This window comes from Apus apus, chromosome 1 (assembly GCF_020740795.1).
Source record: "Apus apus isolate bApuApu2 chromosome 1, bApuApu2.pri.cur, whole genome shotgun sequence".
Lineage (NCBI taxonomy): Eukaryota > Metazoa > Chordata > Aves > Apodiformes > Apodidae > Apus > Apus apus.
In genome coordinates, this window is record NC_067282.1 from 205,560,692 (window position 1) to 205,577,520 (window position 16,829).

At 49.1% G+C, this 16,829-nt stretch overlaps 1 protein-coding gene across 3 annotated transcripts in view; it reads right to left on the reverse strand.

Moving 5' to 3' along the window:
* Nucleotides 1-16,829, reverse strand: part of AHCYL2 (adenosylhomocysteinase like 2) — an 84,837-nt gene that overhangs the window by 18,988 nt on the left and 49,020 nt on the right. For 2 of the 3 annotated variants that reach the window (XM_051612304.1, XM_051612315.1), the window contains exons 2-5: nucleotides 7,496-7,604; nucleotides 1,327-1,470; nucleotides 547-647; nucleotides 123-225 (exon numbers count right to left, since the gene is read on the reverse strand). In XM_051612304.1, coding sequence (XP_051468264.1) covers nucleotides 123-225; nucleotides 547-647; nucleotides 1,327-1,470; nucleotides 7,496-7,604 — 457 coding nt within the window. Of the gene's footprint in view, nucleotides 1-122; nucleotides 226-546; nucleotides 648-1,326; nucleotides 1,471-7,495; nucleotides 7,605-11,938; nucleotides 12,008-16,829 lie in introns of those variants that run through there. The other variant, XM_051612326.1, reaches the window with a different exon arrangement.

Here is a 16,829-nt window from a genome sequence, read left to right on the forward strand (position 1 = left end):
ATCCTAAATCAAAGAGAATGAAGGGAAAAAACAAACCACCCAGAGATGGTAAACGAGCTAAATACGATTTCAAAAGGAAGTTTTTTAAAGCCAGAAAGAAGAAAGAGGGTGAAGTTTCCTACCACTCTCAGCGAGGGCAGCAGCCACTTCATTGAGGGTAGAGTAGATGTTGCAGGCAGCCCATCGGCACTGGGCACCCAGAGCTCCCAGGGTCTCCATCAGCACCTGGATTGAAACCACAAAGCCATCAGGAGGAGCAACATCCAACAGAAAGAACAACACAGAGCTGGGGTTGTCACTTGCTCTGTATGGGAAAGCTTCTGGGGGTTGGATCTGAGGGTGGTTTTCAGCAGCATCGGGGGCGTTTCAGGGGTCGCACAGAAAACGGGTTTTGCTGTTTTATTTTGGTTTACAACTTAAAATGGATGAAGTCAGCAGGAACTTCCAAGTACCTTCTGTCTGCAGTGTGTATATATCTATCTTAACTGCTCAGGGTCTATTTTAGAGTGGAAAGTCCCTGTCTGGAGTTTCTGGAAGGGATCTTACAGCTGTCTGTGCTGTGATGTGTGTGCAGCCCACGATCTTGGCCCCGGCCAGTGGCTTCTCTCCCTGAGCTCTCTTCCTCAAAGCCATCAGGGCAGGCATTTCTGAAAGGCAAAAGGAATAAAAAGACCACTTTTTTTTCCCATTCCCTCTTTATGGAAGCACAGAAGGAAGAGCATCACAGCATCACTTCTTGCCCTGCTCTCCCACGAGTTTGGCCAGCTGTGGTAGCTTCAAAAAAACAAGTGGCATCCTTGAGGGCAGGGATCAAATAAATCATGAAAAGACCCCAACAAACTCCTGGGGGTTTTGGATTTTCCCTGTTATTTGGGATTTAGCATCATCACAGTTTCTAATTTCTACCTGCCCAGGTGAGGCTGGAGGAGAATCTCCTTCAGACCTTGGAAGACCTGGGACTTGCTCTCCACGATCTCTCCAACCACCTGGACACCACATGTTTGCTGTGGATTTTTGAGGACAATCATGCAAAACTAAAGCTGTCTCATCAAGCTGATGGATTTCAATCTTGTCTACTGATTTTAACAAAATGCAATCAGCTATGGAGCAGTCCTTCAGCAGCTGGTTGCTTGGAGCTACAGGGGGTAAGCCTGTAACTCCTTTCCATCCCACAAAATCCCAGAGAAGTTGTCCCAACTCCAACGGGAACAGCGTCAAGAACTTCCCAATATACTGAACCTCCCAAGAGGAGGATTTGAGGGGGAAGGAAGAAGCCCACGAGGCAGCCCAGGACAACCTGGAGCTTGAGGAACATGCCCCATTTACCTTGTTCAGCAATTTCGATCTCTCGGCGCCCAAATTCTGCCTGCTTGATGTTTTTGACACAGAAATCACTGCTGCCTTTGGAGTTCTTCTGCTGCTTGTCTCGGGGGGAGGTCTCATCATCAGAGCTGTCTGTGTAGGAGGCAGCTGGAGGAAGAAAAGGAGGTCAGAGATGGAACAAAATATTCCCTAAAGCACCTGCAGTGGAAGGGCACGGATGCTCTGCTGAACGTGTCCATGGATGTGCTCTCCATGGACACGTGTTGACTCCTTCTGCCCTCAGTAGGGATCTTCTCCTTACAGTGACCATTTCCCCAGCATCAACTTCCACCTGCAATGATCTCCTCACTCTCACCTGTACTGCAACACCACACTGGAGGGAATTCACTCCAGCACTGTTCATGTCCCCCAGGGGCTCATCTCCTCATGCTTTGCAGCTCCTCTGTGGCCTTCTCCCACCTCTCTTCCCAAAGGTTAAGGTCTCAAATAGCCAACAAAAACTCTCATTAATGTTCTGAGTCCTTCTAAAACATTGAGTTGTCATTTAAGACAGGGGAGATGCAAGAACCTATTTCATTTTAAGCCATGGCATGGTGGAGCCTGTTGGCTACTCATTATTCACCCAACCCTTGGATTTGCTCCATTTCAATGTTCCTCAATCAAGACAACGGCCACAAGTTGTTGCTTGGGAGGTTCATATGGGGTAGAAGGAAGGAACTTCTTCATCAAGAGGATAAGCCAACATTGGCACAGGTTGCCTGGAGAAATGATGGATCTCCAAGCTTGGAGGACTTCAGGAATTGGTAAGAGAGAGCCTGGCAATGTCCTGCTCTGAGTGGGCAAAGGGCCAAGATGACCTTGGTGGTTCCTTCCAACCAGCATCTCTGTACATCTACAGACAGCTCAGTCCAGCCCTTGGATTCCTCTTTTCTATGAGAAATAACAAACACTTGGAAATGTTCTTAGTATTTTGCCTTTCTGGATCTTCTTTAACTCCTCCTCCCTCTTGCTCTTTTGGTAAGAGGACAAAAGATGGCTCCACTTGTCTCCGTTGTAAGGACACGTGGTCTCACAGAACCAGGTTATGCCTCTTGACATGATAAAACCAGCTGTGTGTGTGGACTCAGAATTAATTACAGTTGCTCTCCATAACTGTTTTCCCTCCCTACCAATGTCCTCCCAACAGAGCTTCACAGAAGAGCCCTCATGGAGTTGGAAATTCTCCTTCCCTTTAATTTTGATGACTAAGATCACATGTAGAGTCCATTTTCGATTCAAGCCCCCATGAATTAACACCAGTGCTGCTTCCAGTTTATCCAGATCAGCCAAAGAGACCATTTGTGCCACATTCTTTTCTGGAATACATCCCTGGTGGGACACCAGACCTCTTTCATCTCCTAGGACTGGCATCAGCAGTCAAAGCAACACATAAGGCTTGGAGATGAACTAGAAAGTTTCACTCCTCTCTCCATTCCAGAGACAAAGAACCTGGAGCTCAGGGCCCTTGGCCCAGCTTAGCTCCTCACCACCACCACCTCCTTGTCCTTCCCTCCAGCAGGACCCAACTCAAAAGCCTCATCCATATGGTCATCCCTCATTCCTCAAAGTGCCCTGAAGTTTTACTTCAAGTCTTTACTCTCCAGATCAGGTGGTTCTTCTAACATGAGCATGAGACCTGGCATCAAATCATTTGTCACTGCAGAAGAGGACCATCTTTGTGGAACAGCACCATCCATGACAGCACCATCCATGACCAATATTGTGCATCACTAGGAAATGATGGAGGTGTTCCACTTCCCTGCCAGTGTTCAAGGGCAAGTTGGATGGGGCTTGGACCACTCTGGTCTATGGGAGGTGTCCCTGCCCATGGCAGGGGGTGGGGCTGGATGATCTTAAAGGTCCCTTCCAACCCAAACCAGTCTGGGATTCCATGATTCAACGTGCATGTGTGAAGGCACCACATGATGATGAGCTCTCTTTGCTGTCTTGATGATGATCCCTCTTTCTTCCACGCCACCAGAAAATTGGTTGCATCTTTTCCCAGGAAACGTTGCACAGTCAAACTCAACAGCTGCTGGGGTGAGGTGAGCCAGCTTCTCTCCCAGGCACAGCCTCCAAGAGGGAATGACCTACACCAAACACCCCAGGGAGCTGTTCTATACACCAGTCAGTGCAGAGCATTGCACCTGGAATCCTGGGTCAGGGCTGGGCCCCTCAAGACAAGAAGGACATGGAGGGGCTGGAGCGTGTCCAGGGAAGGGCCACGGAGCTGGGGAAGGGGCTGGAGCTGAAGGAGAAGGGGCTGGAGAACTTGTGAGGAGCAGCTGAGGGAGCTGGGGGTGTTGAGCCTGCAGCAAAGGAGGCTGAGGGGAGACCTGCTGGCTCTGCAGCTGCCTGAGAGGAGGTTGGAGCCAGGGGGGTCGGGCTCTGCTCCCCAGGAACAAGCGACAGGACCAGAGGGAACGGCCTCAAGTTGTGCCAGGGGAGGCTGAGGTTGGATCTGGGGAACAATTCCTTCCTGGCAAGGGTTGTCAGGGCCTGGCCCAGGCTGCCCAGGGCAGGGGGGGAGTCCCCATCCCTGGGGGGGTTTCCAAGCCCTGGAGATGGTGCTGAGGGACATGGGGCAGTGGTGGCCTTGGCAGGGCTGGGGGAACAGTTGGACTGGGGGATCTTAAAGGTTTTTTCCAACCCAGATGTCTTGGTGATTCTCTAAGAAGGGGTGGGCTTTGCAGAGCCAAAGTCTGCTCCTGCTCCTGGACTAAACCTATGGGAAGAAGTGAGATTGGGGAAGAGGAAGTGAGTCTCCAGGTGGTCCAGGAAGGGAGAACCTCTGAGATGCAGTGACTGAGAGGCACCCATGGCTCTGTGGCAGCAGCAGGACTGTGACAGGAGAAGGGCCAGGAGAGGTGTCAGAGGTGCTTTCCTGGTGGAGTTATCCATATCCCAGGGGACAGAGAAGAGGGGATGGAGGAGGAGAGCAGCAGACTCCACTTCTTCCTTGACCCTTGCAGGAGGAGAGGCCTGGCTGCAGCTCCTGGAGTTCTGAGGGGCAGGCACCTCCAACGGGGAAACAAAAGACATAAAGCAGGAAAGTGTCTGGTTCAGGTCTGCAGCCCCTGGGGTCAGGAGAGGGACCTTGGTGGTGATGTTTTCAGCATCAGGAATCGTCCCCATTTGGGCAGAAGAGCTGTGGAGGAACTAAGTAGGGTTAGAAACTCTTCCCCATGGTCTTGGGCCAGGAGCAAGGTTGTTTTCTGAGGTTGGTGGCATCAGCAGGGGGTTGTGTGCTCCTGACCTCTAGGGGACAGACAGTGTGAGGACTGAAGCTCCCCAGATGAGTGGGGAGAATCCTGGAAATGGTCTGTAGAGACTGACCAAGAGAGCAGGTTCTCCTTCCCAAGGTCTGGGTTTTAGAGGGTCTTCATAGCCATGGTGTGGAGTTTAGATTCATTTCTAGTGGTCTTGCTGCTGCCAGGAGTTCAGTCAGAAGTAGATCAGGTTGGTGTCTTCTCCACCCTGATTGCTTCTTGTGCTCCATCTTGGTGTTTCCATTCCTGCTGCTGTTCCAGTGGGTGTTTTGCTGCAGGTGTTGATCACCTTGCTGTGGATGTTCCTCTTCTGTGGCCACTTCTGTTCCTCTTGAGCTGGAAGAGCTTGAGGAATCACAGGAGCTCTCATCTTACATTCTCTGAAGCAGGATTTGGGGCTTTGTCCTTTGGAGGACATTAGAGGATGGTTGTGACATCAAGTCATGAAGCACATGGAGCCTGGAGCACCTTCTGATCTGCTGTTTGATGTGTTTTATGAAATGCTTCTTGCCAGCCTGGTGGCTCCTTGGCAGGGGAGGGAAATGGTACAAACATCCATGGAAGGACAAGTGCTCTTGCTCCTCCTGGAATGAGGAGCTCCTCATGAGAGGTGATGATCTTTGACCCTCCAGATGTCTACTGCTTGCTCCAGCAAAACAAGACCTCAGGAGCACACACAGCAGTCAAGTGCAGGGCAATATTTTTCCATTGATCATCTGCTTCTTCCCATATTGGTTCCAGGCTCTGCTCCCCAGGAACGAGGGACAGGACCAGAGGGAACAGCCTCAAGTTGTGCCAGGGGAGGCTGAGGTTGGATCTGGGGAACAATTCCTTCCTGGCAAGGGTTGTCAGGGCCTGGCCCAGGCTGCCCAGGGCAGGGGGGGAGTCCCCATCCCTGGAGGGGTTTCCAAGCCCTGGAGATGGTGCTGAGGGACACGGGGCAGTGGAGACTGGGCAGGGCTGGGTTAAGGGTTGGAACTGCTGATCTTCAAGGTCTTTCCAACCAAAGCAATTCCATGATTCCAACAGCTCTGTTAACATTTTCACACCACAAAATCCAACCCAAGGAGTTAAACCCTTCCCCCCTCAGCGTGACCATGGGTTTCTCTTCCCTGCAGCAACCAACAAGCTGATTACTTTCTCCTCTGGCTTGCCTGAACCTCTTGAAGGATCCCAAGGAAAGGAGCTCAGCTGGTGTGCCAGGCTCTCCCAGACCCACTCAGATCTCAATCCGCTCACAGAGGAGAATTCCACATGGCTGGAATTCCTCTGCAAGGACTCCATCCTCCACGAGCTGCCAAGTCCCGCCCTGCCAACACCATCCCAATGGCAAAACACTTCTCAATTTGTCTGCACAATCCCACAACAGCTCTTGAAGGACCAGCAGCCTGGGCTCCAGAACAACCAAAAAGCACTTTCTGTAATTCCAGCCTCTTGAATATCAAGGACTCCAGGAGGATTAATTAACTCCAGGAGGATTATTTCCTTGAAGACAACTAATCTGTGCAGAGGTTTCTTTTAAAACCTTGCTCCTGGGGGGCTGAAATAATTCTTTTATAATAAAAAAACACCCCATCTAGGTGGCAGCCAGACTTTCATGTGCAGATTTTTACTCTTACAGACACAGGACAGTGCATCTGGCACTAATTACACTAATATTATTGGTGTAATTAAAGCATTTCAGACAAGGATCCACTCACGTCTCTAATATCGGCATCAGTATTGGTTAAAAAGGGGGCAACCTGCCCCTGTTCCAGCCTGACTAAAAAAACATCCCTTGTTTCTTTTTGGCACAACCTCTCCTCAGTTATGAAACAGCACGAGGCCGAAGCCAATCGCCTTTAATTAAAGATATTAGTGTTTTAATCTCATTAAAGGGCCCACACGACGTGTCCACGGTGCGTAACGCTGAGCGCTTTTAGCCTTCGAAGCACCGGGCAGGTAGAAACCACCTGATTCCCCCCCACACACACACACACACAAAAAAAAGAATCTTTGTGACAATTATCTGAGTTGTGCAGAAAGGGAAAGAAGTTTCTGAAATTTCAGTTATTTGCCAAAATATCCCCAGGCTGGGCTGGCAGGTCGGGGCCTTTCCATGGTTGGCAGATGCTGTTGATCACCACGGTGCGACCTCGAGGGTATCAGCTCCTCCCAATCAGCAGAGAACAATTAATAACCCCAGTGAGAGAAATGACTCATTCTAAATGAAGTGGAACAGCTACAGAAAAGAGGTGGTTTGTGGGAAATGCACAGAAGAGACTTTTAGGTCTAATCTGAAGAGCCAGATCAGCTCGGATCATTCCTGTTTTCATTCTTTGTGCTTTTCAGCAACCAAGTGAGAAAAGTTTCATGTTCAACTGTGTCTCTGCTGGTTTTTCGTATAATTTGGGTTGGAAAGGACCTTTAAGGTCATCCAGTCCACCCCCCCTGCAGTAAGCAGGGGCATCTTCAACTAGATCAGGTTGCTCAGAGTCCCATGCAATCTGGCCTTGAATGTTTGAATGTTTCCAGGGATGAGGCATCTACCACCTCTCTGGGCAACCTGGGCCAGGGTCTCACCACCCTCATTTTTCCTATGATTGCTCCTAACAAAGCCCAGTTAGTGACACATTGCATCCTGAAGCAGGCTGCTCCACATCACAACTTGGCACTTGGTGCATGGTTTGGAAGACCTGTGGACAATTTTGGTCAAACTTTTTCAGTTCAGACGGGCAGCAAGACCAAGAAAGCAGAGGCTCTATGTGGAGATGACCTCTCTTGCAACTCCAGAACGGTAAGAGATTTGGATTTGCTTTTAAAGAATGTTCAACTTTTTAATGCTGAGCACCAAGAGGAAGGATGGAGGCAGTGGTGGCACCCACCTGAGCTGTAGCTGTCTGTGGAGGACTGCGAGATGGAGCGGGACAGCGAGCGGCGGCCGATCTTCGTGGGGCGCTTGTTGAACTCCTGCTTCTGGTCAGCAAACTGGATCTGTGCAAAGACAGCACCAGTCAGATGGGAAAACACAACTGGTTGGTACAGAAGGTTCATCATACAACCACAGAATGGTTTGGGTTGGAAGGGACCTGAAAGATCATCCAGTTCCAACCCCCTGCCATGGGCAGGGACACCTCCCACCATTCCAGGCTGCTCCAAGCCCCATCCAACCTGCCCTTCAACACTGCCAGGGATGGGGCAGCCACAGCTTCCCTGGGCAAGCTGGGCCAGAGTCTCACCAGCCTTGTGGTGAGATCCCAAGAACCCAAAGCCTTCAGCAGACACTGACACCATCTCCCTTTAAGTGGGGACAGGGTGCCCTAGATTGTCCACCTGGCTGAATTTCAGACCCTCCACCAGACGCAGCCCCGACACGCTTGGTTTCCTACACCTGCAGCTCCTATTTTAACCACACAAGCTAAAAACAAAGGAAAACAATAATCAAGTAATGAATGGTGCTTCCAGCAGTGAGGAGTCCCTGTATTAAGAAACACTGGTGATTAGACCCATCACTCGAGGCTCTTGGAACTGTTGAGAGTGTGGACACCTGGAGAACACAAGTACTGAAGAGCACACAACTTCATACAACAACTGGAGAAATAAAGGATAAGACAAAGAACAGCTTGGGTTGAAAGGAACCTGAAAGATCATCTAGATCCAACCCCCCTGCATGGGCAGGGACACCTCCCACCAAACCAGGTTGCTCCAAGCCCCATCCAACCTGGCCCCAGGAACATTTGTGAAGACCAGCAGCAGGTCTTGAGAGCTGCTGAGAACAACCAGGCTCAGCCCTGCCCATGTTTTGGCTGCAATTAGTGCCAAGCCCAGAGATAAATACTTATCTAAGTCAGCCAAGCTATTCTGCTCCAAAGTTTGGAGAGGTCAGAAGAGATAAGTGAAGAAGTGTCCCATTTATCCAGGCACTTTTAAGGGGAACTGACATTTAATGTTGGTATTTATAGAAGAACCTCTTCCTCTGAGCTCTGACTTCTTCCTGCCCTTGGCTTAAGAGCAAGAAGGACAAACAAACAGTTTTTCCTTATTATAAACTGCCCAAGTCCAGGTTTTCGTATCAACCAACCATCCCTGGAAGTGCTGAAGGGCAGGTTGGATGGGGCTTGGAGCAACCTGGGCTGGTGGGAGGTGACCCTGCCCATGCAGGGGGTTGGATTAGATGATCTTTAAAGGTCCTTTCAAACCCCCAAAACATGTGATTCTATGATCTGCTCTGACAGGTGATTTGTAGTGATTTTAGAGTAGAAACTCAGCCCTCCCCTTTGACGTGCACCTCAGGTTGACCGTGTCTTAATGCTTCTCTGCTCACACCAACACCAACCTTCAGCCAGTGACCCCAAAGGGCTGCACCAGCACCTGACACATTTCAACAGGCACTAAAACCACTCAGAGCCCACCTGCCTTGCCCAGGGTACACGGGGTGTCCCAAACCCACACCCTTTCAGTTCTCTCCATATGTGGCTACTGGGCCATATGGAACAGGTTGCCCAGAGAGGTGGTAGAAGCTCCATCCCTGGGAACATTCAAAGTCAGGTTGGATGGAGCTCTGAGCCACCTGAGCAGGTGTTCCTGCTCATTGCAGGGGGGCTGGACTAGATGATCCAACCCAAACCCTCCTGTGATTCTATCTCAGGGCAACTGGAAACACAACTTCCAATTTCCAGCTTCCTTGGACTTTGCTAAGAGCATGAACTGACTCAAGTTGGTGCAACGGGGGTTAAACATTCATATCTCCAAAATCCTGAAAGTCTATCAACTGCTTGGAGAAGTCAGATTTGTTTAAAGAAATCACCTAAACCAGGAAGGATTTGCTCCTGTTCTGGGAACTCCAACTCAAGTGGTTGAAGCAGTGGCACAGGGTGATGGGCTGGTGGTGCCACAGAGCTGGGACCTGCTCTTTTGGGTCAGAAAGTGAAGGGAAAAAGTCTGGGGGGGTCTCAAGCAGCTAATTCAGAGTCCCCTGTGAAGCCTGAGCTGACCCAGGGCAACCAGGCGGAGCTGCTGGGGCGGGAGGGAAGGACCTGGAGAGGATTTGCAGCAGCACCTGGAAGCTTTTTCTTTTTGCTGCTAATCCCTGAGCAAACAAGAGAAGGACACAGGATCACAGACCCACGGGGGAGGACAAACCCACGTGAAACTCACGTTACAGCACGGGTTGTGCTGTGGGTTAACACCTCTGCTCCTGGTGGGACGGGGTCCTCACACACACCCCATTAGTTATTCATAGAACCACAGACTGGGCTGGGCTGGGTTGGAAGGGACCTTAAAGATCCTCTGGATCCAACCCCCCAGCACGCACAGGGACGATTCCTTTTCTAAGCTGTTGACTGAAAAGAACTAATTTTTTTCTTCAATCTAGACCAAGTCCCTCGACAGCTGAGCAGCCGCATCGGGTCAGCAGCACCAAACGCCTCCCTGGGCAAAGCCAGACCTGCTGCAAGTCCAAGAGAGGGCAACAATTCCTGTTATAATTAACATTTTCCTTTCCCACAGCATCTCTTCAACGGGGTTCAATGCAACTGTGGCAGTAACACCACAGAACCATGGAATGGTTTGGGTTGGAAGAGACCCTAAAGATCATCCAGTTCCAACCCCCTGCATGGGCAGGGACACCTCCCACCAGCCCAGGCTGCTCCAAGCCCCATCCAACCTGCCCTTCAACACTGCCAGGGATGGGGCAGCCACAGCTTCCCTGGCCAACCTGGGCCAGGGTCTCATCACCCTCATAATGAAGAATTTCTTCCTAATATCCAAACTAAATCTCCCCTTCTCCCCATTTCCCTTCATCCCATCCCTCCCTGCCCTTGTCCCAAGCCCCTCCCCAGCTTTCCTGGAGCCCCTTCAGGCACTGGAAGGTGCTCTAAGGTCTCCCTGGAGCCTTCTCTTCTCCAGGCTCAACACCCCAACTCTCCCAGCCTGGCTCCAGAGCAGAGCTGCTCCAGCCCTCCCATCATCTCCGAGGCCTTCTCTGGACTTGCTCCAACAGCTCCATGTCCTTCTCATGTCCTTATCTTACACTGACAATTTCACTGACAGCTCTTGAAGTACCTCCACACACAACATCAACAGGCAAGAACGTGTCAAAAAGCAAAGTAGATTATGAACCAATTTAGGCAGAACTAGACCTAGGATTTATAATAAAGCCCTTTGAGGGTTTCAGCCCTTTAAATACTGCCACAAGTTGGGTTTAGCTTTAGCTGAGTGTGGCACTGACTGGCCAGAGGCGGAAGGAGGCACTGGAAGAGAAGACCATTGGGAAGAGGTGTCTACCAGGTCAATGCTCAAGGCTGCTTTTGGCTAGTGTTGACCTTTCACCAACATCTTTTGGCTTCATCATTTGAACATGACAAAGGGAGAGGGGGCTGGACTGGATGCTGGGATTTATTTGAGATGCCACCATCATCCAGGGCGGGGTTTTGTCTCTCATGGGCACGTGAAGGGTACAAAGTGCCAGCAGGAATGCACCCTTAAGCCAGTTTCCACACTACATCTTCATTCTAGAGTTGGAACCTCAGCAAGGCAAACTCCATCCAGCCAGAAGGAGCAAATCCAACCTTGCTTATCCAGAGCAAAACTCAGGTTTAAATCACACCAAACGGCACAAGGTGACCCATGGCAGGACATGCCACATTCCAGCTTGGCTGGAAAGATGGGGGAATTCAAGACAGGGATGAGGACAGTGATTTGGTTCCATCTGTGAAGGCAAAAAACCAACTTTGCCCAGGCTACAGCTCCAAGGACAGACAGTGAAGCCCTTGAGAGCTTCAGCTACTTGGATTTAGGAGTCCACCCTGCTCTGCAGCTACACGAACAAGGTCATTTCCAGCCTCCAGCTGGAAAAAAACAACCCAGTTCAAGCTGAAAAGCCTCACCTCCAGAGCTACAAGGGGTTAATGACTTTTCAATGCAGGTGTGTGCTGGTTACATTTCAAATGAGCCAAGCCTCACTTCCACCTAGGGCCTCCACCATGAAGAGCCGCTCTGAGCTGCTTCACCGAGCAAAAAAAAATCATCTGGCTGGCTGAGGTTCTCCTGGGCAAGATCCCTGCTCCCAAACCCACCAACTTCTCCATCACCACACTCCGGAGAACAACCCCAGAGCAACATGTTTGGCTTCATCATTCCCAACCTCCTGCTCCTGTGAGAAAATGGAGAGAAATCCTCCAGAGACCGGGACCTTCTCTAAGCGGGAGATGGCGTTGGCTCCAGAAACAAGGGATTGGAGGGAACAGCAAGAAAAGGAGGGAAAAATGAAGAGGTAGAGAGAAACAAATGTACTTTTCAAATATTAGGGTCCTAAAGACTGCCCTCACCTGGGCTTTAGTCCCCGAGTCCCCGTTGACGTTGTATTTCTTCTTGTTGGGCATGATGGCACCACCAGCAGCCCCGTGGCGCCGAGTCCCGCCGGCGCAGGGGCTGCCCCCCCATTTATACCTCCCAGCCCGATCCTGCCCGCTCTGGTTTCAGCTGCTGGAGGGAGGGAGAGAGAGGGAGGGAAAAGGGAACTGCTGGAATTTTTTTTCTTTTTTTTTTTTTCCCCAGACTCCTTGGGTTGGGTTTGTTTTGTTTTGCTGTTTTTTTTTTCTCTTGGCAGGGAAGGACCCCAAGACTTAACGAGGCGTCCCGCCGAACAAGCCCTACTTGTGTTTTATGGGGAATTACAGCGTTTGCCTGACCCCTGGGCACTCAGGGGCAGCTTCTAACCTGGCCTGGCTTGTGCCTGCACAACAATAGCTTATTTATATAACCTGAACATTTCCCTGCTCGCTATAATTAACTTGCTAATTAGGCTCTTTCTAACTTGGGTTCTCTCCCCCCCGCACCTTCTTTTTTCCCCAATGTCAGATGATTACGTTAACAGAGCCTCATTAGAAGAAAATTAACTAATGAGCAACTAAAATAATGAAGGCATTTGTTAAATGGCAAAGTGGGGTTTAATTATGCCTGTCCCTGCCGTGTCCCCCATGGGAGCAAGGGCAGAGAGTCCATCCTTGGTCCTTGGAAAGGTTCAGACCCTGACCCCCATCCAGCTATTCCTACGTCGGAACGTTCCTCTTAACATCATCAAATCTTGTAAGAGGTTTGGAATGGCAGGGACCTTTCAAGGTCATCTAGTCCAACCTGCCATGAGCAGGGACATCTTCAGCTAGATCAGGTTGCTCAGAGCCCCGTCCAACCTGTCCTTTAATGGTTCCAGGGATGGGGGATCTACCACCTCTCTGGGTAACCTGGGCCAGGGTCTCACCACCACTCGTAAAAAATTCCTTCCTCATATCTAGTCTCTTCCCACTTTACAGGTTCCTGCTGCAGCAGAAGGGCTGTGGTAACACCAGAGGGATGCTCGTCCAGCAGTTGGGTCTGGGGAGCACCATGTTTTGCTACCAGCAATGGAGCAAACCCAAAGCACAACAATTTTTTAATGACTCTTATTTCATGGTTGGAGACGATGACCGAAGAGTTTTGTCCCTGGCAATGTACCCAAGACAATTCCCATGGAGAACCTCAGCAGTGAAGAGGGAGCTGGGAAGCAATGGGACATCACCAACTGACCTTGACACCAATCCAACTAAAGATGCAAAAAGTCTCCCCTCCAGCTCCATGTGTTATTAAATAATAGAATCATGGAATAGTTTGGGTTGGAAAGAACCTTAAAGACCATCCAGTTCCAACCCCCCTGCATGGGCAGGGACACCTCCCACCAGCCCAGGGTGCTCACACCTGCCTTAGAAAGAAATTACCACTGATCTGGTATCATTTTGCACTGATGGGATCTAAAATTGTTATGAATCTGTAAAGTAACTGGAAAATGGAAACATGGGTCCTTCCCACTATGGAAATATGGGTGGAAATGCAAGACTGGGATTAGCACCATTTGCTCCAACTAATATTCAAGCCAAAGTTGTGTTTTCAAGGTGAATTTTTAATTGTTAAGATTATTGATGATCCTTTTCATACAACATCCCAAGGGAGATGCTAATTCAGCTCAGTGTGAGTAACCTCAAAGCCTTGAAAGGGGTTTTAAACCTCACCTTGAGGACACCACCAAAACACCAATGACTTTTCTAGTAGGTTATCACACCAAGATATTTAAAGAGCTTTTTCCTGGGAGGAAATTCTTCCCCATGAGGGTAGGAAGGCACTGGAACAGGTTGCCCAAGGAGGTTGTGGAGCCTCCTTCCCTGGAGGTGTTCAAGGCCAGGTTGGATGAGGCTTGTGCAGCCTGGTCTGGTGGGAGGTGTCCCTGCTCATGGCAGGGAGGTTGGAACCTGAAGATCCTTAAGGTCCCTTCCAACTCAAATAATTCTATGAAAAAGAAGATAAAAAAGCCTTTTTTCAGCAAAGATTTGGTCTAAAATGTTAAAATGAAGAACCTCTTTCCTTTCCTGCTCCTCCAACCCACTGCCAAATGAAACCTTAAAGCCCTGTAAGAGCTAAAAAATCCCTGAGCAAATTATGGAGCTAATTAAAATCCAGAGCAGGTCAGGTTTGTGGTCTTCAAGAGCTGTCTCTGCTCAGTAATTCATGTGACAAACTGCCTGGAAAGTCTTTTCCCAGTGGAAAAACTTCTCATCTGTCTCTGATGCCAAGTGATAAAATGAATTTACCCTTTTATTTCTTTAAATAAAACAGGGTGAAGATCACAAGGGGAGTAATTTTGCTGCTGTGACTCGAATGGAGGGGATGGACACAACTGTTCTGATGTTCCACCAGAGCCCAGCTCCCAGACCCAACCTCCTTCTCCTGCCTCCTCATCCCTATTCATGAAGGAAAAGCTGGTTTCCTCCAGCACTTGACCTGCCAAGCCAGATACTTCATCTCCTGCTCCACTTTCCCCCATGAAACTGGAGATGTCAACCAGGTGCTGGCACCTGAGAAGAGACCTGCTCCCCTCCCACACCACCAGGGATGTCCTCCCTCCTCTCCACCACCAGGTGAGCTCACTCCCTGCTTGAAATGGTCTGCAAACCTTCAACATCTCAGGCAGCTGCTGTTCTCCTAATCCACCTCCTCAACCCAGATCATACTGCTCCAACAAAAGGACTGTCCAAAACCATTTGTTCCACCATTTCACATGCCCCAAATTAATAGGTAATCCTGACAAGGCTGCTCACTGAGCCAAAACTTTTCACTGGAGCTCCAAGAGTTTCAGATTCCAGTTCTCCAGCCAACAGGTCACAGGGAGGGAGACAAACTCTGGGATTAACAAACACATTTAACCCTTTAGCATTTTCCTCCTGAAAAACCACCTTGAGAAGGAGGAGGTTAAGGCTGATTTTTACCAGCAGGACTTGGGAAAGCAAGGATGGGAATGAAGAGCCACCCACCCAAGCCCAGAGTGGTCTTCAAGCATGTTAGAAATTGAAGCCATGGATTCTTGAAGACCACCCACCAGTGCTGGATCTGCTGGGCAAACCCTCAGCCCAGGATATTTCTAACTCTTGCTCTGGGTTGAGCTGAGGTTCTGTACTGAGCAAACATCAGACCATGGCCCCAAACTTCTCAATTTCTTATAATTTACTAAGACTGAGACTGATTTTGACTCTCGGATCTCCAAAGTGATTGCTAATGAGGAGCAAATCATGGGCCATGGCTATTAAAGCCATTCCCCCTTGTGCCATCCCTCCCTGCCCTTGGCCCAAGCCCCTCCCCAGCTTTCCTGGAGCCCCTTCAGGCACTGGAAGGTGCTCTCAGGTCTCCCTGGAGCCTTCTCTTCTCCAGGCTCAACACCCCAACTCTCCCAGCCTGTCTCCAGAGCAGAGCTGCTCCAGCCCTCCCATCATCTCTGTGGCTCCTCTGGCCTCTCTCCACCAGCTCCATGTCTTTGGAAGGAGAAATCTTTAAAAAAAGAAAATAACAAACACCTAAACCAGGCAGCTCCTGTGAGAACAAGGAAGAGAGAAACCTCCTCCTCCAGCTGTGAAACAGATCTCTTGGTCCACCCCTGGCTCTGCTGGTCACAGTCCACGACAAAAGAAGGAAGCAGTTATTTCAACATTGCTTCAACTGGCAACAAAGGTGTAACTTGGGTTTGATAACTAAAAATAAAGGTAAGATCTCCAAATTCAGAGAAGGAAACAAGTTGCCCAGAGAGGTGGTAGATGCCCCATCCCTGGAAACATTCAAGGTCAGGTTGGACAGGGCTCTGAGCAACCTGATCTAGGTGCAGATGTCCCTGCTCATGGCAGGTTGGACTAGATGACCCAGGATAACAAGTCTTCCCCAGGAAAACCATCGACCATTCCAACCAAAGCCTCCCTCAGTTCTCTACAGATGATTAGAGATGATCTAACCCACCGCTCAATTAGACAACCTGAAGTCACCCAAACCTCCCCAAATCAGACAGAAAACATTCCTGCCTCCCACCCTCACTATTTCACAAAACTTGGAAAATCCAGAATTTCCCCTTCTTTGGATCCCATCCCTGCAGGGATGAGACACTCTGGTCCCACCACCACCCACAGAACTTTCCCCCTGACTGCTACCAAGGTGCTCAAGGTCAACACCAGATCCAAGTTGTGGGTTATTTGAAAAATTAAGGGGTTTATCCAATAAAGGGAACTGTATCTCCATCAAAATCAACCTACTGCTGATCTGCTCCCAACCAGCAGAGTCACAGAACATGGGAGAGCTTTTATTTTAATCTGTTCTTCTGTAAAGCAAGGCATTATTATTATTATTATTATTATTATTATTATTATTATTATTATTATTATTATTATTATTATTATTATTATTATTATTATTATTCTCTGAGGCACATGGTGTGATTCTTGGGGTGCCTTACACAGGGACAGGAGTTGGACTCAATGATCCCTTCCAACTCAGCATATTCTATGATTCATCAACATTATTATTATTATTATTATTATTATTATTATTATTATTATTATTATTATTATTATTATTATTATTATTATTATTATATTTTATTGTTGTTGTTCACTAACAATACAATTTTTTCAATATTTGGCTACTAATTCCAGGTGTCCTGCAGTAAAAAGCAGGACCTTGGTAAGAACATTCAGGCCTAAAAGGCTGCTTGAAATCATGACCTCTGAGATAACGAGCATTTTAAAGCTAATTATTACTTGAAATGGGGTTGTTCAGTCCCACGTTGGCCTGAGGACCCACAGGAAATGCAAATGACTCAGGTTAAAATCCTGATTAAAAACCTTCCCCCAGGACTTTCACCCCAGGCCCTTT